The following is a 16,872-nucleotide window of genomic DNA, read 5'->3' as shown; positions in this document are numbered from 1 at the left end:
CTGTAGTCTTATGCTAAATCACTGAAGCACTGAATAGCTCTTCTTCCTTAATACTGGGAGAGTTAACATGTATAAATGACTTCTAAGGGGCTTGGATGGAAGGTACCGTTCAAGTGCCAAGTACTGCTGTTAGCAAAGCAGTTTCATTTGGCTTGTGGATGTTAATAAGATCTGAAGCCAGAGCTGTAGCTGCGAATTTGTGCTTGTGGACTTGAAACTTCATGCTATTATCAGCTTATACTGAAAAACTTCACCTCCACATGGTCACCACTAGCACTGGAAGTTACTCTAGAATGGCAAGTTACATTTCAAGATGGGTTTAGGAGTCTCTCTTCCAAATGTTTCACACAAGTCCTTTTAAATCTACAGTCAGATGGGATTGCCAGGTGTTCCTCAGGTATTCTGTGTTGTTCGGTCACTGATGCCACATGTATGTGAGTTAGAGAGGAAACAGGTTGGAACTTCTCATCTGTTGTGTGAGGGTGACCTGAAACAAATATCTTCCTATAGGTTTCTCTGCTACTTGTATCAGTGTAGATTCTGAAAGGCAGCACAGCACAGGGAAAGCTGTTTTGCTTCCTGAAATATAGGTTAGAACTTCAAGTCTTGCTGTTCAGTGACTAAGGTCACATCCACACCTAGAATTCACCATTAATTTTGAATAATCTCTGACAGGTGCATGTTTCTATCATGAGCAGCAACTTCTACCAGTTATTTTCTGTACTTGTAAAGCACAAGATGTAAGGTGTAAATTAAATACAAAGGTTTATTGGTGAGATGAGGACTGGTGAGATCTCTCTTCCTTCAGATATTATGACAGATGTGTGCTCTGCTTATCTTGAAAATCCTCCTTCAAGGACTACAAAAAGTATTATTAGAAGTTGTTCTTTTATGGGGCCAGCTGCCAATGATGAAATTCAGATTGAGTTTTTTGATTGCAAGCCTTTTCAAGACTGAAGTGTTTGGATTTTGATACATATTCAGTACTAGAAATGACTCTTCAAAGGAAAAGCAGTGTACTGCTGCTTAGTACACTGAAATCCTTTCTGTAGGTCTTGGTCTTGCCCTTTTCTTTTTTCTTTTTTAGTTTTTCTTTTTCTTTTTAAAATTTTTTCTTTATTTCTTTTTTTTTCTTTTTTTTCTTTTTTTATGTTGCTTATGAACTAGAGTCGTAGCAGGTTTTGAAGTCAGATTGAATTACTCTTCCCAATGTGCCACTTTGGGGTTGGCAAGAGCAAGCCCAGCTTGCATCCTATTTGCCATCTGGATTTACCTCTGGCTTCAATTTTCTGCTACAAAATAATTCTTAGGTATGGATACTGTACTGAACCCACCTAATGCATGTCAGATTTAGTTACTCATATTTCTTCTGAGATAACAGATGCAAAGATGTTTCTTGTGGTCTTCCCTGATTTACTGCTTCTTAATCTGATGTTTCAAATTAAACATGCAATGTTTTGGGTCTTAAAATGTCATTGCATTCTTTTAAGGCACATGTTCAGCTGCTTTGTAATGGGCATGTTTTTTCTTGAAGTTATGGTGGTTATGGAATAATTGAATAATGTAGCATGTCTGTTTATAATCAAGATGAGTATATGTTATCAAAGGTTGCAGTTGTGCAAGAGCACATATTGGGGCTCATGTTAAATGTGTTCTGTTGCAGCAACATGACTACTGACAGTAGGTGAAGCACAAATCCAGTGGACCTGGTGTCTTTGAGTACCCTAAACTGCCATGTTAAGTTGAGGAAAATTTGAGAATCCTTACAACTGTCTCTACCCACAAGGAAGTCACATCCTTGCTAGTGATTTGTTTGCTGGGCAGCACAGTGGACTAGGGAGCACAGGGTTTTCTTTCTCATTTAAAAGAACAAGTAGCAATTACTTTTCCTTAGATGATTTATATATAAAAAAGGTTTTTGACTGCCATCCTTCTTGAGCTCTAACAAACCTATCTTTAACTAATTGTAGGTCACTTAGTACCATCTTGAGTTATTCTTTTATATAAAATCAGGATTAACTTCCTCACTTAGCTATGTGATTGTACTACGAAGACCACTTCAGGTTAAAGCCTATATTTCATTAGTTATGCAAATATAATAAAAGCACCAAATGTATTTATTAGATAAATTCTCTTCTTACTCCTCCCTCTGATCTGCTAAAAATAGCTCAGTTCTCTGTCACACAAGCTGTATGACAATATCTTTTTGTCTCTTGTAGAGACTTGTCAGCTGAATATTAATTATGGAGTTTGTTCTCAGTCACACTGGGTGAGTTACTTCTGCCTATAGGCACTTTACAGTTGCCACTGTTGTGATTTGCTTATTCAACAAAAACTAATGAACTAAGCATCACAGAAGCCCTGAAAGAGTGTGTAGGAAGAGCTGTCCTTATTTTTTTGCAAGGGTACCCAAGACATGAAGTAGACTAAAAGAAACCTGCCACAAAATGCTTTCATTCTCCTCTAATCTCAAACAGTGCAGCCCAAACTCACAGAAGATATTACACAGGGCTACATAAAAAAAAAAAAGTAGCTTCATTTCAGAAAGCTCGTACTGTACTTCATAGCTCAAGTTCTATATCACAGTCTCACATGTGTACATCTCCTTTGGAGCTTGACATGATTTCAGTCTTTAAAACAATCCGGAGAATGTTACTGTGCCAGAATAGAACATAAGGCCTGCAATAGTGTTTTGTTAAATTGAGCACCTGGAACAGCTTGAACCTGTACTTGGCTTTTTCTGTGTACAAGCAAGGTTCTTGCTAATGCAAAGCCTCATGGCTGGCTTGCTGAGTGTGAAATCCAAGGCACTAAAATTATGACATTTGAAGAACTTGCTTACTTCTGAGAAAATCTTTAATATCATGGTCCCAAATGGCATTGTAATTTTATTTGGAATTTTTTTGCTGTCAAGTTAGTAAGCCTAAGCTTTAGCACAAATTGCAAGTTGATCTATAATTCCCAGTTGTGTGGGACAGTTATGCAAATGCATATTGTGGGAACATGCCCAGGGATTTTACACACATGGTGTTGCCAAAACTGAAGCTTGCAAACTTTTTGGAGTTGTGCGTGAAGATTTGGCATCTGATCCTGTTCCTACTGCCTTGTCTAATACCTGATAGCAAATTTTACTGGGAAAAGGGCAGGACATTTAGGGGTCTGGGTTGAAAATGCCTTGAAAATTTTTATGACAAAAGGGCTTTTCTAGAATCTAAGTATGTAGAGAACGAGAAAGATGATGAGGATCCTTTGTGGATGAAACAACAGAGGAAGAAATCCTAGTTGAGTCAGGTCTGACAAAAAAATCTCACTTGCTCCCATTGTGACACATTCTGAGGCTCTGCTTGACCACAACACTCAGCAAAACCTACAAATAGCAGAGCACAGGCACAATAAGATCTGACAGTATGTGGACAGTATCCTATTGTTCCCTTAGAAAAATGAAAGATCTGTTTCTCTCATATAACATGGCCAGTTCAAATTATTCCTACTTCCAGCAGCATCATCTTGTTGTTGTTCCTTTTCTAGAGGCCTCTTATAATCACAGCTCTGAAGGAGAAGATGCCCAGCAGAGTGCAGCTGCCATTGCGGGGGCTACAAGTCCCTCAGTCCTGTTCCAGCTTCCAACCCAACCTCTTCCTATCTGCTAAATCTACACACGACTTCATCACCTTTGCTGATCCTCCCTGGTTTATTGATCTCCCTATACGTTGTTTCTTGGGCACTGGTAGCTAACAGAGGCAGGATACTTCCTTATGTGGTCTTGTAGGGCAAGACTGAAAACACAGTCTCAAGTCGTACGGCTGCAAAACATCATTTCTGTAGCTCTGTGGAGAATGCATTTGGTTATAGATTGTATAGAAGTATGGTGACCACATGTTAGGCCTTGTGGTAAAGAAAGAAGTTGTAGGAAAGGAAATAAGGTATGTGAAAAGGGGAAGCTGTCAAGCATGCTTAGAAATGGAAGAAACTCTTAAATACTGGAGGTTTTGAAGCATAATGGATAACATTTAGTCCTTAGTAAAACCCTGTTGAATTCAGGGATCTGTGTAAGAGGATAAATTTTACCTGGTGTTTTAGAATGTGTGTCTTTTTGAAAACACCTCCCTGATTGATTTATTAAAAAAAAGAAAGCTATAATGAGATCCAGCTTCCTATAAGTTTATTGTAATTTTGTGCCTTTTGTTAGTTATGCTATTTTTATTATATGTGGTTCTATTAGTGTAGCCTGACTCCCACCCTCTAATACAGTTATCCTCGCAGCATTTCTTTGTGGTAAGGAAGTACAATAATCCCCATTTTACAAATGGGGAGCCACAGCAAAAGAGAGGCTTAGTGATTTGCCTGAGGTCACACAGGCCACCCATTATGGAGCAGGGAATTCAACCAGGACTCTCAAACAACAGACAAATGCTCCAGCCCCTGGGCTCTCCATCCTTTTGCTCCTGTTTTTAAAGAGCTCAAAAGGTTCCATCCAGATTTCAGAGATGGTTCAAAGGTTATTGAGGGCAGTCTGTCTAAAATAACAGAATAGCTGGACCAAGTGAAAATGTGCTGGTTAGGTGCAGAGTTGCACTATGAGTGAGTCAAATAGAGGTTTCTCATCTGGCAGCTCTGGTTCCCTACAGTGGTTCCCTACAGTTGCATAAACTTGCTTTCTCATATGCACACACACGCCCCTCTGCAACTCATTTTTATTCTGCCTCCTTTGGTAAAAGGAAATTAGTATAATTAAATGGTTATGTAGGAAGTTGAGGGTAAGTATTTGCTTATAAAATAAGTAGAGGAGACAAAACTATGAGGTGGATTTCTTAGTGTCTGCCTTTTGGGGTTTATTTTTGTGTATTGAGGGACAGAGATTTGGTCCCAGTAGAAAATGCTTGAAACACATTAGTCTGCTTCAGTATTAGAAAGATTAGAGGGCACACTGTGAGAATTTGTAAGGATTTATGTGCTTTTAAGAAAGGATTAAGAATAAAAAAAATCTAGATTAGAAATGCTGTCTAACCACATCACTGCTCTACAAGCCAACATTTGCATGGTGGTTTTCTTTTATGTTTAGTGCTGCAATGTTTGTATTGCAACTTCAGTTACAGTTGGTTTTGTTTAAAGACCATAGTCTAGGTGTGCACAGCATGTGAAATCTGTGACTTCATGTAGCATCCTTGAAATCTCATTCAACAGCAAGCTCAAAATAACTAAAAAAAAAAATAATACAATTTAGTGATAGACTCATTCTAGAAAGTTTAAATGGAAAAGAAAAAAGAACATCAGATACATTCCATAACTTCTAAGTGTCTGTTTTCTTCCTGCCTATCAAATTTTAAGCTTGAACAAGTTTATGTGGGTTTTTTTTTTTTCCTGGAACATAATTTCTTTAATGTATTTGGACATAATAATTCCATAGTAACACCAGACTGCACAACATGGAATTATTTATTTGTTTGGGAACGTAATTGTTAAACATCCTCTAAGCTAAAAAACAAAACCAAACAACTTACCAATTATTTACTAAAAGCATCTTCAGCATACATAGCTAATTAAATTCAGACTGCTAAGCATGGATGATTAGAGGCTTATATTGCTAGAAAACTGCATGTGCTAACTTGAGTTAATAACCATTTGTAAAGTCAGTCCTGTTCAGACACTTTATTTAGGAAAACATAAATCCATGCAAGATGTGTGCTGTTACTTTATTTTATACTTTACATTCTCGCTCTATTAGACATCAGTTTGTTGACAGTTTTTGACATCTTGCCAACATGCAATAGAAATACAACCTGGCCAGTAAGAGCGGCTGTCTTAGTTTCTTAGTTTTCAGGATTTTAAAAAATTTCTACTTCCTCCCCCTACCCTTTGGTTTTTTTTCCCTTCTGTTTCATTTTGTGTAGAGTTTGATCAAATAGGCAGAGAAATCAGTGGACATAGGTTGTTAGGCTCTAGCTCAGTCTTTTCTTCAGGGGATGTTTCCCAGCCACAGGACTTCTCACTGAATGCAGTGTGGACACCCCTGAGCCCAGTGATGCCTGGAGGATGAGGGTGTGTTGGATACGGTCTATTTTCCAGGCATGTGCCGGTGCCTCTGTTTCAGGTACTTCGTGAACTTGATCTTGTAGCATAGCCAGTGTGGAGGTTTCTATGTGTGAGCAGGTGTGGTGCCCAACAAGTTCCTTAAAGTTGCCTGGCATCAGCAGTGTGTGGTACCTAAGGATGGATACTGGTGTGTCTGCAGTGCATACAGTTTTCTTTCTTGCTTGTGTCACCCATTTAAATGGCATTGACCAAAAGGGAGTTCCGTTTGCATGGATGAATATCCAGTTTGAGTTAGATTCTGGATGTTGGTTGTTGGGCTTTTTTGTTTTGTTTTTGATTTTGCAACTCTTACAATATTATTTTTAAAACAAAATTTAGAAGGTTATGTGGTTTTTTTGATGATGTTTTGGCTTTGTAAACTCTGCAAAGTTGGTACAGATGTGCGTGGAAGGATAGGTTTATTACTCTCTTATGGAATCAAATGCATCACTGTGTCTTCAGATTGGAGAAGGTTTTCATAGCATCTGTATTATACCTGTAATGTTATTGTCACTACTGAAAATTTTACTGCAGGCTTGTGTTGGCAGACTGATTTGTTAGCTAAGAGTTTCACAGCTAGAGAGACATTGCAGATTTTGGCATTTATTTGCTATGGAAAGGTGTAGCTTAGCAGAGGAAAATAACATGTTGGAAGAAAAACTGAAGATTGAGTTGTTAGTTAAGTGTGTTGAAAAGTGAAGATCATCTGTGGAAAAGAGAAATTCAAGGAAGCACTTTGAGAAAGAGGACAAAGGAAAAAAAGAAAATTAGAAATAAATCTTCAGATGGCATTTAGGCCAATTCAGAATAGGTAAGCAGATACAAAATTATCAATGTCATATACTAAAAGTGACTAAAGATTGTTATTGATATTCATGGAAATTTGAGATTTGAAAAATATTTGTTCTTAATCTGTAAAAAAATGTAAGTTTTAAAAATGTGCTGGCAAACATGGACTCAGTATGCACTAGTTTACAGCTATGTAATTTATTGAAAAGCTGCCGGATAAACTTTAGGTTTAGCTGAGTGGAGAACTAAGCTTACAGTCTTCTCCTTAATGAAAGAATAATTTAATTAAAAGGATAATTGTCTCACTTTTGGGGGCAAATGGTTTTTCATTGCAGTGGCTACAGCTGTGAGAGACTTTCTTTGTCTGTTTATGGGGCTAAGCACATTTGTTAGAAAAGAAGCAAGTCTTCGATTTTAATCCCTTGTCTCTGGAATACAATCAGTTTCTTTTTTATTTAAATTATGTTTCCATATGGTTCTTTGATTGGTTAATGCCCAAAGATAGTTTGGTTTTGTGGGTTTTTTTCCTGCTTGTGTTTTAAAGAGGTGGTTATATTGGAAAGACTTAGCTGTGCTCTCAGGTGACTGGATGTCAATACAAAAATTACTGCAAGATTAATTACAGTGTAAATTAAAGCAGAATCTCTCAGTTTTAATCCTCTGCATCATGGTTAAGGAAATTCTTTATATAGTCAGAAATAGTGGGACCCTAGTTGAATTTATTTTTCTCTTGTTCAATTTGAAATTTCCATGCTGATTTACTAGTCTATGTACTGTAGAAAGATTTGCAGTAGAGGCTTGGAATTTCTGCAAAAGTATTTGTTATGTACTAGCAGTGCTTTGGAGGGAGATATCCAGATATTTCTTAAGATCTTAAAAGCATGGTATGAAAAATCAGATTTTCCACATTCCCTCTTGCAACTTAAATCCAGTGCAAACAGAGGCCTCTTTATTTCATAACCACTTGTTTAACATTGGCTCTACTTTTGAGACTTATTGATTTTGGTGTGTTCCAGGCCAGGAAAATCAAAGTCACGTTGTGAAAATATCCTCCTGAAATAAGTTATTACAATTTAATACAGTTGTAAAGGGTGACTTTTTGGTTAAGGCTCTGGCCTGGGACTTGAGAGTTCAAACTGAGTTCGGCTCAAGGCTGTGACCCTGACCGCAACTGTAGGCTCACCAGGCAACCTTCCTGGGTCTCAATTCCCCACCAAGAAAATAGCACATTTTACCTTAGGCTGAATACTCTTACTATGTATATCAATATAGCAGACATATAGAAAAATGTGCTCCTGATCTGATTCTAAGCTGCACTGAAATGTAAGTAACTAATCATTGTAACTTATACTTTACCACTTGTTTCTCTTTTACAGTCCACATCATGGGGGATGTGAAACTGGTGACATCTACTCGAGTCTCCAAAACCTCCCTGACACTCAGCCCCCCTGTCCCTGCCGAAGCACCAGCATTTACTCTTCCTCCTCGGAACATCCGCGTGCAGCTGGGAACCACCGCAAGGTTTGAGGGAAAGGTAAGAAACGGAGATGATTAAGGGCTTTTTCATTTGGTTTTGCCCTTTTCTGAAGCTGTCTGGTAGGCTGCAAAGACATTGAAATTACCTCTGCAATATGGGACCTTTACTCAAGAAGAATACACCAGGGTTTGCCCTCCTGAGGTGGCAGGAACATTACAGGTCTTTCTCTGAGGAGAGTGTTGCAAAAACCTGAGGATGTACAAAGTATAACCTAGTTGAGCATGCCAGGCAATGAGCTTAGTATCAGTGGGTAACTACCTCAAGAGCTGTCTTTAATCAGAGTACGTGTTCTCCTATTGCGTATTTATTTCCCTGCATCCCAAATCTGCCCATTTGTGAAGCTTCATAAGTAACCCAAATCTGTGCTTCAGCATCTATTTCCTAGTAGTCAAGCTAGGATTCTGTAAAGAGAGTTGTGATGGTTTTGTATCTGTACTACCTCCCATACTTCTCCCTGATCTGAAAGCAAAAAGAACATTTTCAGAGGAAAGATGCGTTGATTCAAGGTATTTTGTTAACCCAAAGGGTTTAAAAGGATGTACAGTGGTGTACGTATCTCAGGTTCTCCCCTTCCTCTCATGCTTGGGAGAATGAATTGTCCTTACTGGCATCCATATTTCTTTCATGCTTAGTCCTGGTATGGTCTCTTCCTTGTTTCAGCTATTTTCCTTTCTCTTTCCTTAACCCCAGTCTTTCTCCTGGAATTTTTCCTCTCAGCTTCCTTCTGCTTGTATCACGCTCTGATTGCATGCTGACAGCTGTATCATCACACTGACCACACTGTAAATCTTTGAAGTGCTGGGACTTGTCTGACAGAAGCAGGAAACTGCAACTTTACTGTAACAAAAGCAAGGGCTAGAAGGAATTTGGGAAATTCCTAACTTCTGAAACTCTAACTTAAACAGAAAGCCAATAGAGGGCATCTGATATTTATTTGTTTTTGCAAGAGCAGGCCGGGAACTGGGATCTTTCAACAGGAACTGGGTAAAAAAACAATTTTTGGAGTATATAACTTTTTAAGTGCAAAACCAAAACTCAACTCAGAAGTAGTTCTTGGATTTGACTTTTTGGCAATTTTCAGAGGAAGCAGATAATTTCAATGAAAGTGTTTAAGCCAAAGAACAGGTTTATTATCAAACCTTTAGAAAAGTTCTGGTTTGGTTTTTTTGTTAGCTTAATTTTATTGTGATTTTAAGGCAGCAGCCAGAAACTATCTGTGTGCCTGACATTGGCCAGTCCCACTGAGCATTCTGTTTCTTACTGGTTTTATCTCTTTCTTTTTTCTTTTCCCTCTCATTATTTCACCTTCCTTTGTTATAGACAGTGGAAAAATGGCAACATGTTGCTACTTTATGGATGTGACACTTACATACAATATTATTCTAACTCTGACTGGTTCTTCCAGACAACACTGCAACTGGCAATAGCAGTACAGTGAAATCAAAGTTGAAGCGTGTGATGTTGCTAAGATTTGGTTTTACGATTCCGTGTTTCCTAATTAAAAGCTCAAGTGGGATATTTCCAATTTTCAGTTCACTCTTCAAACTTTTTCTTATTAGTCACGTGGAAGCAATTGTAAAATTGCTGGAGTGTTATCAGCGCTTTGCATTCTTTTCAGATCTGTTTTTAAAGTGTTAATTTTTCAGGGATAACTATCTTTTTTTAAAATTTGCTTTGAAGCCTGGAATGGTAAAGGGGGTGCAGGGGGCGCCTTGGAAAAAAATACACAAACTCAATACTAATCTAACTGACAGGCTTAGGTTCCTTGAAGGAATGAAGTTTTGACTGAAGTCCTCATTTGAACCTACTTGATGAAAATCTAAATTCCAGTTCTGCCTATTTGGTATACGAGCATGACTGAAACCTTTAATTTTCCATCCTTAAAATGGGGATGATAATATACTAGTTGCATGCATGCCATATAGCTGAAATAAATCTTCAGTGCTCCAAGTGCTTTTTAGAGTGTCAAACATTAAGAGCACAGCTCCACTCAAATACATGTGAGATCTGCAATTACTTTGTGGTGAGTAGCCTGCCTTAATGGTTTGGCAAACCAAGATTACACAGTTACGGCCACTGTCTTTGACACTTCAGCCTCTTGCTATGCATGGAGCATTGCCTGGTTTTTGTTCAGTGCAGCTTGCTGCCCTGAAGGAGTTTTGTTTTACCTTTCAGGTAACACAAGTGTGAAGAAATATATGACAGCTGAGACATGAAACAGTCAATCTTTATCTTTATGAATCAGGTCCAAATTTCCTGGAATCCACCCTAGCTGTTATTGGGGGCAAGGGGAGTAGGGAGAACAAGCTACATTATAATAATTGGATACAGAGAGTAATGGAGCACAGCATGTTCTTCTTATTATCTTATGCAAGAAAAATTAATTTTAAAATTACAATACCAACTATTAAAATGAGTCTATGTGATCAGTTGTTTATAATTTAACACAGTTGGGGAGATTGTGTTTGGTTCTGCTTTTTATTAGTATGTTGTTTGTGCTCCTAGTCTAGTAACATGAGCAGGGTGAGGGTGCATGCAACGGTACGGTTTGAAAGGATTCTGTCACTTAATCACTGCAGAACTACAAGATTGCAGCCTGAGGGGCTTGTATCATCCGGCTCCATCTTCAGCTGGTTAGTACAAGGCTGTTTCTTCTGTCACTTGAATGTCCAGAGGTTCAGAAGGACAGTGGACCTGTTCAGAAGGACAATCAATAAACACAATTTATTAAGAACTAGTAATAAAAGTAGCTACTGAATTTATTTAGGTTTTTCTGTCCTGGGAAATAGGCTACAGATGTCACGATGGGTTTTTGCTGATATTCTTGCTTCATCACACAGTATAAATATTAAACTAGACTTAGGCTAAAGAAAAATAAAAAATTTTAAAAATGGCTAGACAGGAGATTTTCTTCAAAGAGCTCCTTCGCAGTGGAATTTCTTATCAGAAAGAACAAACATTTTGGGAGTCCAAGACAGGATATAAACCTGATATTTTGATGATCCTGTATTCTCATTAATTTACAAGGAAGAGAAGATGCCAAAGTCAAACTTGTTGCTTTTCTTTCCAGCAGCATGTAAGATAAGTTGTGTGAAATGGCAATTCAATTGAGGAGAGTGCAGAAAATGAGAAATAGCACAAGTGTAAGAAAATTGAGGTAAAAAGGAACTGGGGTTGCTATTAACAATATTTTTTTTTTTCTGTTCCTCCCACTGTCACACTGCTTTTCTTACTAAAATATCAGTGAGTTTATCTGACTGCAGTTCTCAGTTGTCCAATGTGGCCTCAATATAAAAAGCTAGCTCATCATCTTTGAAGTGTATGAGGAAGATTTTGGCCTGAAGCACGGCCTGAGGGGTGGAACCCCTTAGTAAGGCAAAGGCAAGGTTACCTTCCCTAGATGCTCCCCAAATGTCTGCTGTTCATCAGTCAGTTGCTGAGATGATTTTCAGGGAAACCATCCCAGATCATTCTGAAATTGTGTTGTAGGTTCTCAGCTTGTTAGGAAGTGACTGATGGGCTGTTCTTCAACTACACATCATGTGTGAGGTGGACAGGTCAGAGTAGTAATCTCCTGCCTTGTGCCAAGACATTGTAACTTGTCTGTCAGATACAATTGGAAAAGGAAAGCAGGCCAGTGTTACCAGCCTTTGTTTTAAGCTGTTTGTTTCTCCATTGTATTAATCACTGGAATATTTATCATTGTTTTGCAACATTAAATTGGCGTTGTATATTTTTCTTTCTAATTCAACTGAACATCACTGGATTTTGCAATACTCAATGGCATACTAATGAAGGAGATTAATTTCTTTGTAGCAAATATCATGGGGGTTTCTGTGTCAAGTGTCACATGAGAGGACATGGAAATTCTTTACAGCCACAGCATCTGAATAAACATCTGTAAATTATTAGGTGGTATTTTGATGCTGTTGATAATATTTTATTAATTCATAATCCAAGCACAGTATCCTATCAGTCTTTCAAATTTTGAGTGTTCCTAAATTTTATTTTACAAAACTGTGCAGGATACTTCAATCATAACATAGAGCACGTTAATATGCTGACCTACAAGTACATATCTAGTTTAAAATTTAATTTGTTTCAGTCTCTCTCACTCCCACACTCAGCTGCACTGTTCTACAGTAAAAGTTCAAAATGCCATAGTAGATCAATATGGAAACTCTAGGTTCAGTGACTTTGGGACATAAGACAAGCTTCAGTCTAAACACCATTGTTTTTGAGAAGACTCAATCCTTCATATTTAGGTATTTGACTCCTAAATCTTAGACAATTTCGTTTATCCAGCTCAAAGTTCCCACTGTCACTGGAAGTTCCATTGTAGAACCTAGCAGTTATTTAAATGTTGCCCTGACTCCACTCTGCATCCACCTATAACCACAGCTTAAGTGTTGCTCTCAGCCTGAATTGGCTCCAGGTAAGCTTTTGCTTGGGTTTGTGAACCTTGCCATGTGTGGATTAAGATGGTATACTGATCCTCTGGTTCTGTTTCTGTATTTAGAAGGACTGAAAAGTTCTTTCATGACTGTCTCTTGAAAGCAGGCTGGCTTTCTGTGACAGCAAAAGCCCAACACTGGAACCATGAAGTGCTGGTGGTGTGTGTAGTGTAGGTGAATCAAGCAGCAGGAAGGGCTGACCCCAGCAGGGCTCTGCACTGTGACTGCCAACCTAAGGAGTCAGTGAATGTTGGTGCTTTCATCTCTGTTTTCCTAGTCCATGTTAACTTCTGTACAGAAAGATATGTTAAGGCCTATTGAGATTTACTGAGGTTTCTGCAGCAAACTGATGGAGAAGCTGAGAACAAAAGATTAGAATCTTTGTTGTTCTGTAACCGCTGAACCACATTTTCTTGATCCTTTCCTCCCTATTTTAAGCTCTAGGTTCTGGAACCAATAAAATAGTCTGCAGCAGTGTTGCTTTAAAAAAAAAAAAAAGGTGGTTGCCCAAACTAAGCATTTGTAGTTGATAACTATATGATCAGCTGCCCACACATAATTTTGCCAAGTTTAAATAGCAATAGGCTCACATCAAAAACATAGCATGAACATTTCTGGGTCTTTACTGTAATGTTGCTGAGTGTCAAGCAGTGAAAAATAACATGTCAAAGGACCATCAGTTTCCAACAAACCTTTCCCTGTCCAGAGTGATATTAACCTCTGCATTTGATTGTGGCAAGCAGTTAATTCAACCTGCTTTGGCTGCACACATGTATAACTTTTGAGGGTAATATTGGTGGTTATTAATTTTATGAGCCTCAAAAATACTTGTGCTACTGCTCTGCTAGAGAGGAACAGCCAAATGTGCTACGGACTGCAGACTGATTGCCTAGGGGTCAGGAAAGAATTTTTCTCCTTGGATAGAGCATTGCATAATTGGCAACAGTGCAGTACAAGTTGTTTTTCTGTTTCATGTGAACCATCATACATGGTTGATTGCCAGAACCAAGATATCAAACTATTAAATCTAGTCTGGTATTCTAGTCCCAAGGAGCTTGATTTCATGGATTCACATGTAGTTCATAGTCTGAGTAGATGTTGGGCTACTTAGTTCAGCTGCCCAGTCAACAGTTACTGTTCTGCTTTTTCCCTTCCATTCCTCTCCAGGTAATGGAGCTGGATGGTCAATTTTAAGGCAAGCCAGGTCCATGTCAAATCCTGCCCCCAGTTAATGTGCTTTCTGGTTCTCCTTCTATCACCCTGCTGTTGCAACACCCTGTCTGTATCTGTTCATATCAGTTAAGTCCAGTGATGTGCATCAATTTGCCGTCTTCTCAGCTGCTTTTGCTGCTGCTGGTTGCACAGGTACTCTCTGAAATGTCATGCCTTAGAAACTGAGACAAGGCAACGAGAAACAAGAGACTGTGGGAATATTGACAGTGATTCTGCCGTCTGTTCTGAGAGAGAGGAGACCCATATATGTGGTGTGTTAATATATAAAGAGTAGGGAAGCGTTAAAAGAAGCATCGAAGGAAATGCTGCCACAGCATTTGTAAATCCTGTCAGCTGTCTGCTAATAGGAAAACCAATATCTAACCACTTTTTTTACTGTGGCTGCTGCACTAGCTTTGCATGGCAAAACCTTTGTTATCCTTCCTTTGCTTTGGACTTCAAGCAGCAATGTGTTCTCCATTTCCAAGCTCCTGTCAGCAGGCACTCCACAAGTATGCCTTAATTACATTGTATGTCTACATTTGAGATGGCAGGCTCTGAAATGAGAGAAGCCCATATAATGACAGAGAATGATGACATGACACAAAATCTTCTGCTGTAGGCAGGAAATATTTGCTGTTACAAAATGTATTGGGCAGTTAATTGCAGGAAGCTGCCAGCAGGTTTGGATCTGCGCTTTCTGGAGGGGTGACTCTGCTGAGCCACATAAGGAAAAACCTCAGGAAAGATCTGTGTTTTCACATGAGACAGTTGTCTGAGGAAACAGAATGCTGTGGGAGGACTTGTACTGATCTGTAACACTACCATGCTCTGAGATGCCCCCAGAAACCTGATACAAAACACTGAGGCAAGTTTTGGGGAGAAAAAAATAGAAAAAGTTATTGATTTGACTGGAGATTTGATTTGATCTTTTTTTCTACATACCAGTGGAAAGAATTTTTCTTGGGAAAATTTGGTCTGTTTAGAAGTTACTGAAGCATGCTGTATCAAATAGGCATTGGGGTACAGAAAGCTGAAATAAAAAAAGGAAAACAAACACAAGTTAGGTGGATGCGAGCAGCTCATAGCACATGTTTTTTCTGTTTGAGTCTTCTGCTATTTCTTTTTCCTTGCTGTAACTAACCTCCCATTATTTATGCTTACCACAGTACTCTTTTTTTACCCATTCACATGTTCTTATGAATAATAGATGCATTATTTATTTGGTTTTATTTCATTGCATAACTCTGTCCTGGCATATAGAAACAGCAGCTTGAAGAGTTTCAACTTTAGACAAGGACAAAGTGAGAGGGGCTGCTCTGCTGTGAAGTGGTTAAGGTGGGATTTAGGCAAAATTGCTTCCCCACTCACTTGATCTGCACCTAGAACTAGTCAATGACACTTCCTTTCATCAACTGACACAAGCACCCATGTGTGGACACCCATTGTCCCTCCTTTGCACATGAAATGTCCTTTAGAAAAAAACTGCAGAGGTGTAAGTGACTGCTCAAGAAGTTTCTAGGTTTCAGATAGAAGTGATGATCTGTGAGCTCTAATTCGGTATTTCAGTCTCTTTAACTCATAAATTCATACCTGTATCCCTGTCACCTATGGCCTTCATAGTTATACTCAGGATTTTCCAGGTAGAAGTATTTAAGCATTCCTTCTGTAGCATGTGTGCAGGATATGGACTTAGTCCACCGTCCCATACAACTGATCTGTGTATGTGTGCTGAGGCAACAGCCAAGCTTTCTGGGTGTTTGGCAGCAAAGTTTGGTCAGATTTTTTGCAGAGTTCCTCCAATATGCCAGACATTCAGAAATCCTAGACAATGCTGAATATCTTCAGATTCCACCCAGACAAAATTTCTAAGCAGGAAAGAGGCCATGACTGGGGAAGACCAAACTTACGGTATCCCTATGCTCAGTTGTCCTTTCTCAGGGTTGATTTATATATAGATATAGATATCTATCTTTATATATATATATATATATACACACACATATATATATACACACACACATATATACATAAATGAGCCTGTTTGCAGTAACTCATCCCCAAACTATAGAAGAAATGTGTTATTTGGTTATTTGCAGCTATCATATTTATGATACAGTTTGCTTTCTATCTCCTTTCCTACCTTAGTTACTTATCTGTAACCAGTTGGAGACAGGAGTACTACTCTGCTGATCTCTGTGATGGCAGAAAGAGTAGCTCCCTATTCTTGACTAATTTGATATGAACTACTGTAATTAAAGGAACATCAAACCCATTTTTAAAATAACAATGTTAATAATAATAATAGAAGTATTTTAGAACACTTCAACTAATGTACATATGGAGCTAAAGAGAATCTCTTATTATTTTGTGTAGTATCTACTCAAACCAGCATTGTTTTAGCTGAAGCCAGACTCTGCATTTGTGCTACTCTTGGACACTAATTTTTCTTTCCTTCTTTACTTTTTCTTTAATGTGTTTCCAATTCTTTTGGATTTTGAGATGGAAGGAATTAAAATCACATAAGGAACTTGACCATAAAATCCTGTGTGATTTAATTGTATCTACCCGCTCCCAGTCCGAGTTAGTGGAAGAAACAAACTGTTGATTCTGAGAAGTTTATTGTAGGTATCTATTTTGTGATCACCCACTACTGTGATGTATCTTTGTGAAGCAAGGTTTTGTGTCAGCTAAAGAAGGCAAGTGTGTTTTTTCAAGGATTTATTCATAGTGATATCCCTAGGGTTGATTTGAAAGAAAATAATTTACTTCATTAGTAGGGATTTCTGGCCTTCTATTTTTCTATAG

General features: G+C 38.4%; 1 protein-coding gene across 2 annotated transcripts in view; it reads left to right on the top strand.

Annotated features, from left to right (window-relative positions):
• Positions 1-8,237: 8,237 nt before the first annotated feature.
• The window catches only part of MYLK (myosin light chain kinase), a gene marked incomplete at its 5' end in the record, with an annotated part of 144,848 nt that continues 136,213 nt past the window's right edge, over positions 8,238-16,872 (top strand). Inside the window, one exon of one of the 2 annotated variants that reach the window (XM_080347251.1) lies at positions 8,238-8,395. In XM_080347251.1, coding sequence (XP_080203377.1) covers positions 8,246-8,395 — 150 coding nt within the window. The remainder of the gene's footprint in view (positions 8,396-16,872) is intronic. The other variant, XM_080347252.1, reaches the window with a different exon arrangement.

This window comes from Nesoenas mayeri (assembly GCF_963082525.1).
Source record: "Nesoenas mayeri genome assembly, chromosome: 6".
Classification (NCBI taxonomy): Eukaryota; Metazoa; Chordata; class Aves; order Columbiformes; family Columbidae; genus Nesoenas; species Nesoenas mayeri.
Note: the sequence above shows the minus strand (reverse complement) of the source record. Positions and strands in the feature narration are given on the sequence as shown.